Source organism: Excalfactoria chinensis, chromosome 10, assembly GCF_039878825.1.
Source record: "Excalfactoria chinensis isolate bCotChi1 chromosome 10, bCotChi1.hap2, whole genome shotgun sequence".
Taxonomy (NCBI): Eukaryota; Metazoa; Chordata; class Aves; order Galliformes; family Phasianidae; genus Excalfactoria; species Excalfactoria chinensis.
This window is the reverse complement of record NC_092834.1, coordinates 18324086-18341537: the sequence shown is the minus strand read 5'-3', so window position 1 is coordinate 18341537 and position 17452 is coordinate 18324086. Positions and strand designations below refer to the sequence as shown.

General features: G+C 44.6%; 1 protein-coding gene across 10 annotated transcripts in view; it reads left to right on the top strand.

The window, feature by feature from the left end:
* Positions 1-17452, top strand: part of CSNK1G1 (casein kinase 1 gamma 1) — an 85262-nt gene that overhangs the window by 31404 nt on the left and 36406 nt on the right. For all 10 annotated transcript variants that reach the window (XM_072345060.1, XM_072345059.1, XM_072345058.1 and 7 more), the window contains 3 exons: positions 7325-7743; positions 12180-12220; positions 15816-15885. In XM_072345060.1, the coding sequence (XP_072201161.1) occupies positions 7566-7743; positions 12180-12220; positions 15816-15885 (289 nt within the window). In that variant the 5' untranslated portion in view covers positions 7325-7565. The remainder of the gene's footprint in view (positions 1-7324; positions 7744-12179; positions 12221-15815; positions 15886-17452) is intronic.

Genomic DNA, 17452 nt, shown 5'->3' with positions numbered 1-17452 from the left:
AATGGAGGTAGTGGTCTGCAGTTGTCTGTCCTTCTCCCTTCCCAACCATTTAGACTTAAACACTATTTTACACCTCACTTTTTTTTTTTCCTGGTCTGTGAAGTCCTGAACAAAACTGCATAAGCTGAACATGAACTCATTTGGCCAAATGATTTGAACAGAAGTGATTTGTGGTGTTTAAAAGGCATCTACAACCTTCCAGGTTGGACAGAAGTGCCCAGGTGTGGGACACAGGAAGTGACGTGCTCTTAGCAGCTTTGATACTGCACCTGAGAATTTTGACCTACTTTCTCTTTTTTTTTTTTTTTTTCCTGTTGTTTTTCATAGTTCTAATGCTAAACTGGATCACTTTAATGCTGTTTGGGAATGCTGATCTATTCTATGATGGGAGTTTGGATGCAGCTGGGGACTTGAAACGTATTCCCATTGTAGGAACCTTACTGGGGAATCAGTGTTTCCTAGCAGGTGTAGGAGAACCAGAAAGCTCCCGAGGGGAGGAAGCAGATGAACAAGAAAGGGCATATTTTCCATGACTGTAGGGAATGAAGACTGAGTATTAAGGCCAAAGTGGATGGACACTGGGTAGCCTGATCTAGTACTTGATGTAGCAGCTGGCAGCCCCACCTGCAACAGGGGGTTGGAACTACATGATCCTTGAGGTCCCTTCCAACCCAAGCCATTCTATGATGCTGTGATTCTGTGGTACACCTTCTGCACCTTCCTCTCCTACTTGCTTGTGCCAACAGCCAAGCACCGCAGCAGAATCCTCATTTAGGTCGAGCCAATGTGGGATATTTGCTTGTCTGTTAATGTTACCCTTAGGAATGGGGCAAATTACCATCTCCTTTTCTTTTTCTTCTTTTCCCCGTGTCAGTCCCACAGAGAGACTACCAGAAACAGAGTAGTTCAGCTGTGTCCATGGCAGGGAGAATGGATCTTCAGGGCCCCTTCCAACCCAAGTCATTCTGTGATTCCAAGTGAGTGATAAGTTGGCTTTGGAGAAAGTTATTCTTGGGCCAACTGCTGAAGGCTCTAGATTTTGCCAAGAATGAGCCTGGAAGCTGGTGACCTTATATCCGTCTGTTTATAACATGTCAGTTGAGAGCCCTGGAGGATTTTATAGTCTTTGAAATCATGTAGGAAAAGCAGATCTTGTCTGGAAAACACTCTCTAGATCAAGAGGCTTACCAAAAGTACTGCATGCATAGTACGGATATTGGAAAGTGCAGCAAGAAAGCACGTGTGGCTTGTCCTAAAGCAAGAGTTGTGGAGTTGCTTTGAGAAACGGAGTGGCTGATCTCATCCCACTCTGTATAAAACAGGAACTCCAACAGAATATGGAGCTCTCTTCAGAATCTGGACTTAAGGGGTTGGAGTGAACTGTTCCCACTTGGTGAACAGGTTACCAGCCTAGCAAGTGTTTGCAGGTTAGTGCATTTTTGTATCCCTTGCAAATCAGAAATGTCCACAGACCTGCATCGAGCCTGCTTGATTCAATTTGAGGAAAGGGGAATCCACTTGCAGTATCAGTTTGGACAGATATGTTCTGAGTTAGTGCCACAAAGCAGATCAACAGCTCTCATTCTCATCTTGGAGAAGTGTCTGGGTTCCTCAAGTAGGTCAGGGAAATTTTCAGTGCATGGCAAGCAAGTTGTGCCTTCAGAAGGTAGAAGTAAAGACTGCTGACTTGTTTGCAGTGTCCTTTTTGCACTGTCCATTGGTGCTGCTGCTTTTAAACTTAAGAACTTCACTGTGAGAATGGGATTGCTACTAGTAACGTCTCTGGACCAAAGCAGAGTTTTGATGTGCTCAGTGAGCAATAAGCGTTTCTTTGTGCTGGGACTGATCAGAGTGCGAGTGGCAGCTGTCTTCAACACCAGCTAGAAGCTGATTTGTAGCTCTAACCCTGTGGATTTATTGGTGCAGTGCTTGAGATCTCAAGTCCGAAGTGTTTGGAAGTGTGTAGGATACTAAGCTTGCTTCTTTATTTAGCTAATTGTGCTTGAAGTAACTTACTTTCAACCCTGTATAGTTTATTAAATAACCGTTCCCTTGTCTCTGAGTACATTGTAGTGAAATGAATACTGGAATTGAACTGAGTCACCATTAGGCAAATATATTCATGCAGCATTTGTTTAAATGCAAGTAACTTTCAGGAGCAATCTTGCTGAGTGGGTGGGAAGGTAGGAAGGAAAATCATTGTGAAAAAGTTTGAATCGTGGCAGGAAATCGTCCTGGTGTTCCAAGTAGTCTTTAAATTTTAATGCTGCCAACTTCAGATTACGGTCTAGCCTTCATTCTTCTGCCACTCCTCCTCCAAAACCAAGTGCTTTTACGTTGCTAGTCCCCAAAAGCCATGTTTGAGGCCAGGTTTACAACAGTCGCTATTAGTACATAGTAGCAGTAGTGAAAGGTCTCTGCAGTTGTTTGTACTGACAGCTGGGATCAGGTGAGCCATAATAAAGAGGTTATCAGCCCCTTTCTAACTGGCTCTAGATTTCTGTTTGCAGGAGGCTTTGGGCTGAGAAAGGATGTTCACTGTTTGCAGCCTGCCAGCCGTGACCTTTCCATCCTTCCCCTGGGGATGCCTTATACAAATGAGTGGGGGAGGATGTGGGCATGGGAGCCTGTAACGGTTAGAATCTTCTATCACAAGCCAGGAAGTGCGTGGTGGGGCTGTGTGTGCTTCTCCTGCCTGAGAGGAGCACAGCTGCTTGTCCTACTGAAGTTGTGTGAGCTTCAACCACAGCAGCACGTGCCTCTCGCTGGATCCAAAAACTTGCATGCAGAATGTGAATGAGTCCAGGCTTCAGTCTGCAAGATGGGGGGAAGGCCATGGGGCAAGGCAGGAATGCTCACAGGGTGGCCCTGTAAGGAGCCATGGCCTGCGTCCTGAAGCAGTGACTGAGCTGCCGCTAGAGGTGGAAGCCAACTCAAATATCAGCTCTTTGAAATGTGTTGAGCTGTGTCTCTTTGCCTTTTGGTGGCTTTCAGTTCCACTTTGCTGGTGAAATGCTGTTTTGCAGTGTTGCTATTTTTGCCAGCAGGTAGGAAAGCACTTGGAAAAGATCTGTGCCAAGGCATCAGGTTCTGCTGCAGAGCTGCCCCAGTATTGAGATGCAGAGCTCTGTGGGTAGGTGGTTGGTGATGCTCTGTGCTGGAATGGGCAGAATGAAGCTTAAATGCTTTCTGGTATCCAGCAGCAAAACATGATGTGTTCTTGGGCAGCTCAGGCCACCTGATGTTTGCCACAGTTGTGAAGTCCTTTCAGATGACTTCAAGCCTATACTGACTCTCTACACTCTTTTTACTTGCTATGTGACCCTTAGCTGAATGTGGAAGTCTTTAAGGAAGATTAACTTGTGGTGTTACCAACATTTCTCTTTCCTTCACTGTAACCTGCTCCCACCCTGTGGATTTTGCCTTTTCCTTTCCAAGTCTTTTACCCAACTTCTTAGCAATATTTCCCCAGTCTACAAATCTGTGTTGCCTTTCATGTCTCACAAAATGCCAGGCATTGGTTTTGTTTGTTTTCTAGCTGTGAAGTGGGGAGGGATATAGCTCTTCCTTGGAGGCTTCTTTTTGATACCCTTTTGTTGCATCTGCAGCTGTTGTCCATGCACTTTCTAGGGTTATGGGCTCTGCCTGCAGGGGGAGCAGTGCTTTCTGGGTTTGATAGCATCCACTGCATTTTCCTCTTTTCATTCATGGGATTTCTGTTTTACTCATCTTTCTGATCTCTGATTTAGCCTTCGAAGCACACCTTCATCCTTGCACATTTGAGTTCTGCTCAGAAGTAAACTTCCTGAGTTTCAATGACCATCCGTTGCTTTGTGGGTTGCTTTTTGGAGCAGGTCTTCTCCCAGAACTCCCTGGGGTGGGGTCTGGTTGCTGTGCTCTGCTGGTATCTGAGAGAGCGTCATCATTGCTTCTGCAAGCTGATGTCACAAAGCAAATGAAACTCCTTGTACCAATTTGAGCAATGGTGATAACTCACCTTGTCAAAATAAACACTGCTGCTTAAGAGTGTGTTGGGGATATGTGATGAAGAAGCATCTTATCCTGCTTGCCTCTGTCAAATGCTTCCTGGTAATCCATGTCTGGTTTTAAGTATTAAAGCTTGAGTTATGTGTGTTGGAGGTAGAGGTAGGAGCTGGTAATGCTGAACATTGCATTTCTTGCAGGTGAATGTTTTCACCTGTTCTTAATGATCCGGTGGTGCATGATGGTGATGGGCTTTTTGAACCATGCTTAATATCTCATGGGGTCCTCCTAGGTGCTGCTGTGGTGTAGAATGGCTGCAGTGCCTTTGTTCTTGGATGACGTGATGATTTTCAGGCCTGCCGTGTTTGCTGCAAACATGCTGTTCAGTGTTTTCTGCAGCAGTGCACTTTTGAGCAAGAAGATGGTGAGTGTTCATCCTGTTTTCACTCTATAAAAGAGATTGCTTAGTCATGGCTAGCTACAGCGTCCTGTAGGTTGTAAGCTGTGCAACCTGAGCAAGGCTCTTAGAGTTAGCAAAATCACAGCTTAAAATGGGAGTATTTGTGAGACTCATCCTGCATGAAGCAGATCCATGTGGATAGATATCTGCTCTTACCAGCTCCTCTTCAATCTTCAAATTGCACTGTGGAGGGACCGGCATCTTAGGGAGACTTGTCATCCTAAGGGTCCTGCAGACCTCCTGTCTGGTGTAGAAGCCCCCCCAGTGACACGTGGACAAAAGCAGTGAGTAATAATTACAAAGTGTTGTTAAGGTTGCATGTCAGCCTTATTTAATCTTTGCTCTTTTGCAGAAACTTTTCTGATCCTTCCTAGATCAGAAGGAAGGATCGCGCTCTGTAGAGCTGTGCCCTCTTTTCTGTCATCCTGTAGAACTGCTAATGGCAACAGAGAATGTTGGGGTTGTGCAAAAGACAAGTTCAGTGCTCAGAAACTGGGATTTCCAACTGTTAGTTTTCTGCCCACGTGCTCTGCGTCTCTCGTGAGTGACTTCTGCCTTGCATACAGATGCTTCCGATCAAAACAAGAGTTTCAAGAAAAAAAATGCATACCACAATTGCAGGTTAGGGAGAATGTACTCATATTTCAAAGGAGTTAATGCTTTTGTTCCATGCTGCTGGTCTGTGAATGGGTAATAATTCCTGTCTTTTATTTTTGGAGGGCTGGAAGTAGGTGGGTTGGCTTCATTTCATGAAACAGACAAGAAAATCACTGCTGAACTCTGAAAAATAGCCTTTTTATGTATGAGGACTGCTCTGAAAGTCATGCCTCTTGTTTGATGATGCAGCCCATGATGTCACAGGTGGATGTTAGTAGTACAGCAGCAGAGGTGGAGCCTTCCCACCCTTTTTACATTGTGTTGTTACTGTGTGACAGATGGCAGCAGAGGGGCACTCTGACAGATTGGTGTCTGACGTGGAAGTGCAGATGGAGCAAAGGGTGGAATTAATTTTCTTCATATGTTTTGGAAAAGGGGTGACCCTTCTGGATTTCCTGCAACCTGGACTAAGTATCAACTCTGATCTTTATGTCATGGTACTGAATGAGCTGAAGGCTCAAACTTGCTGGAGGAGGCAGAGGAGAAATCAAGCTTTCTCTTGCAACACAATGACACCAGGCCCTATACCAGTTTAAAGACTGAAACGCAATGCTGATCTTGGCTGGACTGTCCTACCACACCCACTGTATGGTCTGGACTTGGTGCATTCTGACTTCCATCTGCTTGGAATGACAAAAAAAAAAATAGACTGTGTGGGCAGCATTTTCCTAGTAATGACACTGTCATAGCAGCTGTGAAACAGTGGGCTGCCTCTGCTAGTGCAGGTTTTTACAAGTAGGGCCTGCAGGTTCTCATTCGCTGCTGCCAAAAATGCACAGCTAATGGTTGTGTGACTGTTGAAAAACAGTGTTACTGTGCTCTTTATATCTGCTGTAGTTCCTGGAACTACGCACTGGAACAGGTTGCCTGAGGAGTTTGTGGATGCCCCATCCCTGCAGGCATTCAAGGCCAGGCTGGATGTGGCTCTGGGCAGCCTGGTCTGGTGGGTGGTGACCCTGCATATAGCAGGGAGTTGGAACTACATGAGCATTGTGGGCCTTTTCAACCCAGGCCATTCTATGAGTCTGTGATTCTATTGAAATAAATAGAAGGCATTACGTTTAGAGCAACTGAGGTATTACTGAAGGGGGTGTTACTAAGGCCTGTTGCCTTAGTCACTTTTGAACCCTCATAAATACTGTTGTATTACTGGGTGTACCAGCCAACGTTCTACTGCTGATGTCCTTCCACTACGACTCTTGCTGTCTAGTTTCATGTACCGTGTCTGACCTTGGCAGTGCTTCCTAACCTCCATACAAACTCTGGAACTTCACCATTTGTACATAAGGAGGGCGCAGGCCTGGTTTCCAAAATCATTCAGGTATCATATATGGGAAAACTTTCAATTCACTGGTGTCTTATGAAAGAACTCAACCAATGTGTGTAGATCCTGTGAGGTGGGGGATATTTCCAGGTGTGCTCATTGCAGTAGTAATTTCTTGTTTAAAAACTGTACCACAACCCCCCAGCATGCTGCTACACTTCTGCTCGTCCTGCTGAGCATTTGGGGTTGCCCACCACTGCTGGTGCTGTGCTGCAGGAACTTTAGGGTTTCCCTTTTGAGTGGTAGAGGTTTCGTCTTAGCACAGAAGAGAATTCTTCTTTCCATGGACATATTAGCGTGGTGGACTGTGTGCTTGGACAGCTCTTGGCAAATTTGTAGGTTGTTTTTTAAATAACCTTGCCTTGATCACTCATTTGGTCATCTCTCAAGTCTGCTATTTTCAATCAGCATATTGGGGGCTATCTTTAAAAGTTATAAAATCAAGTAGAATTTGACTCTTTACTGTGGTAGATGCATGTACCTTTAAGCACTTAAGGGTATTTTTCTCTTGGCATCTTTGCTGCTTTCTATTCTTTGTCTGGATTGCATGATACTTTACAAATATGTGAAGCAAGAGAAATCAAACTTTACACTTCCCAGCGGCTTGAAAGATGAGACACAATTGCCTTGTAGCTTCTACCTGGAAATCACTTTAAATATGTGGTGTCAGTCCTGCTAGCTCCAGTAACAAGCAGTGGATGGGCAGCACTTCTTATCATGATGCTGGGGGCTTTTAATCAGAAATTGTTAAGAAATGACCAAATTCCTATGGAGCTGTTAATTTCCTCAAGAGCTAAATAGCTCTAGAAGGTACTGGAGGTCTGCCATGTTGTGCACTTCTTGCTTGCTGTCTTAAAATAATGATTTTTATGTTATGTATCTCTTTTTCTTTTCCCCAGGTGAGAAACCAAATGCAGCTTGCCTTCATTGAGTCCTCAAGATCACAATTGACTGGTTTGTACTTCATAACGATGCGTTAAGAAACTGGATACGGTGCCAAAAGAACTCCATGTATTTCCATGACATTCCTGGATCCTGACTGAGATATTTTTGGATTATATATATTTCTGTTCTAAGGAGAGGAGTGCACGCTCAGATCCCTTTCTGCCAGCTTGCTGGCAGAGGTGCTGTACTAAGATCATGGACCATCCCAATAGGGAAAAGGATGAAAGGCAGCGGACGACGAAAGGGATGCCAGGGAGGAGCGGTCACGGCTCTCGGCCAAGCTCATCTGCATCTTCTGGTGTTCTTATGGTGGGACCCAACTTCAGAGTGGGCAAGAAGATTGGGTGTGGGAACTTTGGCGAGCTCAGACTAGGTAAGGAGTAACAGTTTTAGTGGCCTGCGTTACTTGAATTAGCATTTCACCACTGGAATATAAATATGTAAAAGCTTACCCTGGCTTGAGAAAAGCAAGCGCTTGTCCTTGTTTCCCAAGTGCTGAGGTACCTTACCTGAAGCTTCTGACTCGGAAGATGTAATGCTTAGCATTATTTTTATTTGCATAAAGTCAAAGGGAACACATTGGAGAGGCCAAAGATGCGAATTCTGAACAATCCCAACAACGAAGACCATTCTCGACACTGAATGTCTTGCTTAAGGTGAAAAATCTTCCTAACTGCCTGGGTTGCTAATCTTGCTCTCAGTCTCTCCTCCTTAAGCTAGGATGCCTGGCCAAGTAATGAGTGTGCCCTCCTTCCCAGCACTCAGCTGTGTCCTCCCTGCTCCACAACCCTCACTAGCCATAGTGCCTCAGTTTCTGCCCCTTTTGCCCTGTACTCCCTGATCTGTCCCAGTGCGTTTGACTCCCTGGTGAGAAGCAGAGCAGCCATATGGCTGCTGCATTGTGGCAGCTGAACCAACCCAACAGCCTTTGGTTGTTTGTTTTTTTTCCCCTTGGTCTGCTGGTCTGCTAACCGTGTGCCTTGCAGCTGGTCGTCCAAACAGATGGCTTTGTGGAGTGCCATGCATTGGGCTCGTAAGTCATCCCAGACAAAAGATGCATTTGGTTGGGTCTGAAATGAGGTGGGGGAAGCAGACGGTGTTTTTAATTACATGCTTATGAGCTCCCAGTGTGTGGTTTAGGGGTAGCTTTTTCAGATCAGAGGCAGCAGCTTGCAGTGCTCTTGACTTAGAACAGCTGCATTTCCCTTATTTTTGCTGAACAAGGTGGTTTGCAGTGCTAATAAACTTTGAGGGTGCTGAAAGCAGGTTGTATGACATAAATACCATTTGCCCAAAGACCTGGTACGTGTTTAGGATTGAAATAGTCTGTGCATGAGGTATGGGGGATGACAGATTAACTGAGATGACTGCTTCAAGTGAGCGAAGTGTTATCGTACTTGACTGCTGAGAGTGTCTTTGTAGACACATTTTCACTATTCTGAATCTGTTCAGAATTCATCTTTCATTGCATGGTTTGGTTATGGCACCTGCAAGGTGTGCCACTTCTTATTTGGTAAATGGGTAGTCTTGGTTTCAGTGCTGCATCAGAGTTTTATTGAGTTGCAAGAGCAAAGATGGTGCTCCAAAGGCAGAAAGAAATGGTAGGAGGAACAGAACTTCCCAACTTCCTGAATGTGAATGAGCATTGCTGGCAGAAGGTAGCGCAGTCTGGATCCTTATAGTAACACAGCTTGCATAGCTGTGTTGCATTTCTGACCAACTCCCAAAAGCAGATGTCCCTATGGGAAGAGCTGTGGAATTGCTTTGTAATCCAAACAGCAGTGGGTGCTCAGCAGATTTATTGGATCCCCCAGGTAAATTCTTCCTGCTTTTGTTCAGCTGGAGCCCAAATTCTGATTTATTTTTTTTTCATCTTTGCGGTTCTTTTTTGCCACATTTTGTTCCAGGAGGTGTTGGATTTCTGACTGTTTGAAAACAAAGCACTTCGTACAAGAGATTTCACTTCTGAAAAGAGCAGTTTACAGGGAAATTCAGTTTGAATCAGGGGAAAAGCAACAGCTGTTAGTCAAGTGGTCTTTGTTTTGCTGGTTTCCACTGGGGGTCGGGGTATTTCTGGTACTCTGTTTTGCTGATATGCATTAACCAAGTTTGCCGTAGCAGCTGCGCTTGGGTAACAGACAAAAATAGATGCAGATAGTGGCAATTAGGCCCGAAGTCTGTGTAGAATCTTTACATTTTATAAAACTTAGTACTTTTTGCAGCCACTATAGCTTTAAGAACTCCTCTTTGGTTAATGATTGGATCTTCCTATCGCACAGATGTGATGCTAATTATCACTGGGTTGTGTTGTGGGAAAGGAGATGCAGCTTTTCTGCAATATGAGCAAACAAGTCTCTGATAACAGCTTTGTCCTGCAAAGATGAATGACATGCCCTCTGCTTTTTTTTTTTCCTGGTATGGGGGAGGGAAGCTGCTCTGTAAGTGTCAGGTTAGCTGCTCAGGGTTGATCTTTTGCTGCAAATAAAGATAGATCCAGGGATATTACTTTTTTGAAGCTGTTTGTCACATGGGAGCAGAGCAGCGGGATGGCTGGCTGAGATGAGATGTGCACAAACATCAGCACCTGGCCTAAAGTGAGTTGAAATGAGGTTATCTCATATCTGCCCCCGTGGCGCAGTGGTATAAAGTGCTTCTTGCGGCACCGGAGGGCCCGGGTTCGAATCCCCCCTGTGGTGCAAGGGGTAGAAGTGCCGCTTCGCTACACAGGGGGCTCGAAACCTGGGAGTTGGACTCGATGATCTCTAAGGTCCCTTCCAACTCGCACGATACTATGATGATACTATGATGATCATATGGCTGTTCTTGGATGGGCTGTACAGGCTCTGGGGCTGACCTCAGGCTGACTCACAGAGTAACCAAATGGGTTTTTGCTGTGTCTTCTCTGGGAAAAACCTCTGAGGTTTTACAGCCCATAGGCAGGTTCAGTGCATAGGCTACTGCATCTGTATTTACTTGGCATCTGAACCATCGAATGAGTGGAGTCCAAATCTTTTTGCTCCAGTGCAAACATAATCTGGCACTTCCAAAACTCTACATTAAAAATAAGTGAAAGCAGCTTTTTTTTTCCTGCTTTGAGGGAAGCTTAAAACAGTGTTTGGAGAGTTGACCCTATCTCTTCATTCTATTCCCTCAATAAGCTACTACACGAAAGAGAAGGGTGATACCTGGAGAAGTTGCATAGTGTTCTGAAGTCAGGGATTGGTCTGAAATGTGCACGGGTTGACCAAAGATCATAGCATCATAGGATGGCCTCGGTTGTGAAGGACTCATCTAGTTTCAAACCCCCTGCTATGTGCAGGGTCACCATCCACCAGACCAGGCTGCCCAGAGCTGTATCCAGTCTGGAATCCAGCTTCTCAGCAGTGAGAGTAGGTAAGAGTAGCTTAGTGGTAGGATCTACACTCTGAACCCTTTTTTTTTTGCTTGGGAAAGATGAATTGCTAGGCTTCCTGTGTGAGCGCTGGTGACTTAACATGTTGCTCCTCATTAGGATGTGTAGATCTTCATTGACTGTGGAAATGCTCAAAACTGAGGCACGGATTTGATCACTGTCCCATCAAAAGCTTTACCTGAATTTGAAGGGTGTTTGTTAGCACAAAAGTTAGTTGGATCATCTTGGTTGCATTAGCTGGGAATTGTATTATCAAAACTGTCTCGCAGTTTAAAGCACATAACTTTCTCATTGACTTGGGCTGGCCCCGCATTCTCAAATCATGCTTCTCAGTGTGAGTTCAATCCCCGGGGAGGGGGGTGGGGGCAGGGAGAAATATCTGTGGGCGAGCTACAGCTGGAGCTGATGTGACTCATATCTGCTCCCTGCTAGCAACCAGAAAACCAAGTGTATTTAGGCTGCCTTCTCTTAATGCCTTAGCAGATTTCCCCATGCTAGCCCTTATCATCTGCCACCTGCTTGTCTGCTGGTTCTGTCCCTAGGCTCCTCCAGGCTGTGCCACCTCCCAGTGTCTGCATGTTTCCCATATGACTGCAAATCCAGATTTCACCAGCCTGCATGTATGTTATAGCTTTCAATAACTGATCTAAAGAAATGGGGAGGTCTCCTTCAACAACAACATTAAAAAAGACACGTTACAAGGGTTAGGGTAAGGCAGTGTGCTTGCCTCATCCATCCTAGTGCTTGGTGTTCCTCCTCGCCAGGGCTGGTGTCAGACTAAAACACTGCTGTGTGCTGGGGCTCTCAGGAATGACTGTTGTTCTCCTAGTGCTGTATTACCCCCTGGGAGCAGCCATGTGCTTTGCTGCTCCTGTGCTGCAGCTGAGGGCATTTTTCCATTAGGAGGACTGTCTTTGTGCTGCTGCTGTGAAGAAGGCGTTTTGCATACACTGCCTGCCTGTTTGTAGAGGAAGAAATGAAAGCTCTGTTGATACACAAGTTGTTTTCTTTGCCTCCATATAGCAGTCTCTTTGATATGTCACACAATTATGCTGATGAAACTCCCTATAGATTGCAGCATGCAGTTGCTCATTGTCCAGCAGAATCAGCTCTTTTTTTTCTTTTTTTTTTTTTTTTTTTTTTTTTCCTTTTTTTAATGATAGTGTAGAGAATAAATGTGCCTAGGATACCTCCTTGGAAGCCCTGAATAGACGCGCTGCCATAAAACATAGGTTACCTTATGCTGAATAAAAGGTAGTGCCTGTCCTGGTTTTGAGACTTGTGCTGCACTGAAGGCATGAGTTTGAATTTGAGAGGGTAGTTGAGACAAGCCAGATCTCTGCAGCTCCTTGCTGTTCTCTATTGTGCAACTAAAAGATTTCTTTCTTTCTTCACAGGCAAAAATCTCTACACCAACGAATATGTAGCGATCAAACTGGTAAGTGGAAGCTTTGGGTGTTCTGAAATGTGCTGTACCTAGTGCTAGAAACTGAGAGAAAAAAGCAGCTTCCCACTTGGAGCTCTCAATCTCAGCCAGGTGAACAGATGTAAACAGAAGTTCTTGCAGAGCTCTGAACAAGGAGAGCTCCTAACCCTTCTCCTGCTGTGTGTTTCTGGTCTGTCAGAAGCTGTGAGCACCTGCTTCCTAAGGGGATGGTGCTGGTGGAGGTCTGTCACCCTTTCCAAGTCCTCAGGGCTAAGCCGTTCTGCTCAGGACTCCTGTTCATTCTGCAGGTTGTGACCATGTGGATGCAGCAAGCAAAGTGAGCTCCAATCCAGCCAAACTCAGGCCTTCCCCTACAGACACAGACATTCAAGGATATGCAGCCACAATCTCTGCAGCAGGAGTCCTGGGGATGGAGAAGTTCCCTAACTCTCTGCCAGATTTCTAACATCATGCCCCAGGAGTCTGTTCCTTAACTTTTTATATCTGTAAAGTAAAACTTCCATTAGTTTCTTGGGGTTTTGCTGAAAATACCCAGTGCTCTTTTCTCTATGCTCTTTAATCACAGATCCAAACCCTAGAATTTGAAGTTAAAGTTGTAACGCTGATTTGACATAAGCAGCAAGTGTGCCTGTTTTCCCAACCCAAGCGTGGTGAAGTGACAGGAGTCATTCACATTACAGAAGATCAAGAATTGACTCGGTGCATTAATTCTGATTTATGTTCTGATGCCACAGATCTTACATCTCTGATGTTCTCTTTAAATGGTGCAGAGTAGATGGAAAAATAATTAGTTGCAGGAGGGACTTGTTTTGGAGCATGTTGGCAAATATCAGAAGATATTCCTTCAAATAACTAAATAACATCTGCAGGATGCGTTTGGAGATGGTTCCTCACCAGGAGGAAGGGCCGGTGCTTGTTGTGTAGCTTTCTTTGTGGGCAGATTTGACAGCAGAAAATGCACTTGTGAGCAGACTGGCTGTATCATTGAATCAATAATGCTTCTAACTTGATTTTGCTTTCAAAGGTACAAAGGGAAGAAGTGCTTCTTTAGACAGACAGAGCTTTGAGGCAGCCCTACTTAAGCTCCAGATAATGTGATGCAAGGAGTTAATGAGCAGATGTACTTAGTGCTGTTGTCTGTGTGCCCTTCTGAGACTTGAACAAAATAAATCTTCCAGCTTTTCAAGTGTTTTTCTAAATTATATGGCGTTTACCAAGACAGATTAAATCACATGATGTTCTTGGGGGGCATAAAAACCAAGGGAACCTTGAGACTGTTGTATATAGTTTTGCTTTCTTCCCTAGGGAATACCTGCATTTTTCTTCTTATTTTTAACTTTTTTGCAACAACTTGCTAAATTCCCGAGGATTTTCTTTATACTTGGAGTAATCTGTAGACTAGTGTCTGCGTTTGCTGTGCTTAAAGGCAACTTCTCCTACTTTTTCTGCATCTCCGGACCATCTCAAAACTCTGCTCCAAATCCTTTTAGCTGTTTGAGATTCTCCTGCTCTGCAGCCCTGCTGTCTCAGCGCTTTGTTCCTCTTGTTGAAGATGAATGGAGGGCAAATGAGAGAATTACTCTGCAGATGCCAGAAAGTTGATCAGAAAAAGCCGTGCCATTCTGTCGTTCTGTGTGTGTGGATTTCTGAGGTGTGCTGCATCTCGGGGAGCAGGGAACGCTGCCTGCCCTCTGATGCCATGGGGTCCCCATGCAGCTCCTGCTCAGCTGGAGGTCTTTTGGAGCTGTGTTTGTTGGCTTAAACTTTTGAGGGCTTTTAATGCTGACTTGCACGTGGCAGGAGTTTCTACCAAGCTGCTGTTGCTGCTGCCTGTCAGTTTGAGCTGTGAGTTTTATATGTTAGGCAGCGGCAATTCCTTGCTTTTCAGCACAAATGCAGCGTCTGCAAGCACCCCTAAGCCCTTGGCCTGCAGAACAACCATCTGCTTTGCTGTGATCTGCTCAGAAGCTGCCACGGTGGGCGAGTGTCCAGAGCTGCTCCTGATGCAGAGAGGCTCAGGCATATCTTGCCCTGCTTGTCACAAGCAGCCTCATGTCTTCACACATTAGTCCCTCTGCCTGTTGGAACAAATGAACTGCTCACTGAATAGACTTGAGCTTCTGTCACCCTACATCCCTTTGCTGTGGAGGTCTCTGAGGTCTCCCCCTTAAATTGGTTTTGGCAGTTACCTTCATTTAATTGTGGCTTGTGTAGCAAATGGGCTTTGTGTTTCTTTGTATTTGCCTTCAGTGAAGGTTTTTGGAGCGTTGGGTTTTTTTAAATAGTTAGCTGTATTGCACTGCTGAACCTTGTAAATGGCAAAGTCAAGAGGCAGCCAGGAGTGGCGTTCCCCTTGCTGGCTACAGAGGGGATAACTTGAACAAGTGCTGAACAGGTTGGCTGGGAAGGCCTTTTGTCTGAACTCCTGTGCAAAAAAAAAATGATTCTTTGAGAAGAGGTATTTAAGGTAGAATTCATAACAAATGTGGGCATTAATCTTACAATGAAACAAGACAGGGATTTGCTGAGGCTTCAGGTCTCCTGTGCAGGCTGAAGAGCCAGCGGAGTGTGCTGAAGACACAAACTCATGATTTCATTGAGTGTCCTCTGGATGCTTTTGCTGTAACTCACTGGAGCTGATGTGAAACAGCATTTCAGGGCTTTTCAGCAAGCGTTTGAGGTTCCGACTACTTCTGGTGCCATTAGATGAATTTTTCATGGTTTATGCATGCGACATTTATCTTCTCATTCAGAAGAGAACAACATAAGCTGAGGCTGGTGTTAACTTCATTGTCTGGGCAGGAGACAGTCTGCATCATTGGCTACCCCAGGTGAAGTTTTATGGAAAATGTATTCACTCAACATGTCTCTTAATCCTCTCCGTGTTAAGCTCGTATTTTTAGAAGCTCTGTAATCGTGCATGTTAATGCTTCATAGATTGTAGGCTTTACGTTTTGTGCATGAAGTGGCAGCTGAGAAATGTGCCGGTTTGGGTGCATTCCAGGCTTATCCATTTTTTTTTTTTATCCTGTGTGTAAAAACAGAATCTTCTTGAGTGCTTTAAAATGTTTGAACGGCACCTGCTAGTGAAGGAGGAGCCTTCCTCCTGTGTTTCTATCAGGTCTCTGCTGAACTTACTTCTACTGCTATATTATACCTACATGCAGCTGCAGTCTGACTCCAGGCATGGCATATGGCTGAGTGTATCACAGAAATACAGGCTAGTGACCAACACAGTGCTGTGGGCAAACACAAGTCCACAGGCTCGAGAAAGGTGAAGTCACAACTTTCCTCCCCCTGTTCTGCATGGTTGGTATCATCCCGCAGGAATCAGCAGCTTTGTTGGATGAGTCTTGAATTTCAGTTCCATGGATTAACTCTGTTTTTAGTTTCTCTTTAACAAGGAAGTTATTTCTCTTCCAGCCAAGTTCCTTCAGAGTGCATACTGCAGGTCTTCCTTTTTTACTTTGTTCTCTGTTTATTTAAATGATGTCTAATGATGAAGTCTGTTGTTAGACTTCTAAGGTGTTTTAGCTTGAAATGTGAAGCAGTCTTTATTTCAGGTGGCATTTTTCTTCTCTTCTAGGAACCAATAAAATCACGTGCCCCACAACTCCATTTAGAATACAGATTTTACAAACAGCTTGGAAGTGCGGGTAAGTAAACCTGCCTTAAGTGTATAGGTTTGTGATTTCTTTATGCAGTCAAACATTACCATTGTGTGTGCTGTGTATCTCTGACAAGAATTCCCTGATTTTCTGATGATGAAGGGCCTGAAGCATCTCCTGTATGAGGAAAGGCAGAGTGATCTGGGTCTGTGCAGTGTGAGGGAGAGATGACAAGAGAGAGGGGATCTGATAAATGTTGACAAATATCTGAAGGGAGGTAGGAGGCAAATAGGGTGAGGCCTGGATCTTCTTGGTTGTATGTAGTGACAGGACAAGGAGCAACAGCCTAGAGCTTGAACGCAGGAAGTTCTGTACTAACATGCAGAACTTCTTTATGGTGAGGGTGACAGAGCACTGCAATGGGCTGTCCAGAGGAGGTAGTGGAATCTCCTTCTATGGGGGTATTCAAGACTTGTCTGGACATTGACCTGTGTGACCTGTTGTAGGGTACTGTTTTAGCAGGGGGTTGGACTCAGTGATCTCTGGAGATCCCTTCTAATACCTGTGATTCTGTGGAATTGGGGTGAATTATTTTATTCCCACACAAGTTTTTGGAAAGGTTCTGGTCAGAATAACATGATAATAAATGGACAATCATTCCAACCTAGAATCTCTTATTAGTAAAATGATTATTGTGTTAGTGAGGACTGTTGTTTTTCTTACACTCCTGATTTTTTTTTAGTGCCATCTTACCTGGATGGCACAGTTTCTGCTTGCAGAGGATATGCCCTCATACCACTAAATGCCAACAAAATACCAAGTTGGAGAGAGTGAAAGATCTGCTCTGAGTTCATGTTACATGGGATCTGAGCAGTCATCGTGCAGCTTTATTGTGCGTGTTGCAGTTAATTCTTCTAATTAGTTTCCTGAATTTTGTCCTCTGGTGGCTGGGGTGCTATTGTACTTTTTAATGTTGTTTTTTTTTCTTCTTATAACATGTAATGTCTGGTATTAGGAGCAACATGAGCTAACGGTGTTGGAAATACTGAAGCAGTGGTGTTTTGTTGGTTTTTTTCTTTTAGACAGAACTTATCCACTGAAACGCGGCGTTCTTGTTTGTGTACTTTGTATTCTGGTATTTACATCCTATTGCACGCAAAGCTGATCAGTTAATGCCATCACCACTGAACTTCCAGTTCTCTGTGCTTTTGAGACTTCATGCATTTCTGCTGTGGCTTTTTTAAGTGAATATGTCAAATAGGCTCACACAGTGAGACACTTAACTCCACCTTTCCTTCCCTGGTTGAGTTTTGCTGATGCCTGCACTCTCTGATGCCCCACTGAATGTTTCTCTTGACATGGGCTCAAATCCCAGTATGCTTCTTCTACATTTGCCAGCTTTCTACCTCTCTTTAAGATGTTACTGAGAAATTTGTAAACCCAGGCAATGTTGGGGGCTTTACTGTGGCTAGATGGTGTTGGGGTTGTTTTCTTTTACTGTTGTTTTCTCCTGCTTAACATCAGTTTAAACCTCTCATCCTACAAAATTCACCCAGATTTCTGCCTTGCCTGATCCTTTGCATGCTGGTGGAAATAATTGAGTATGCTGTCGTCA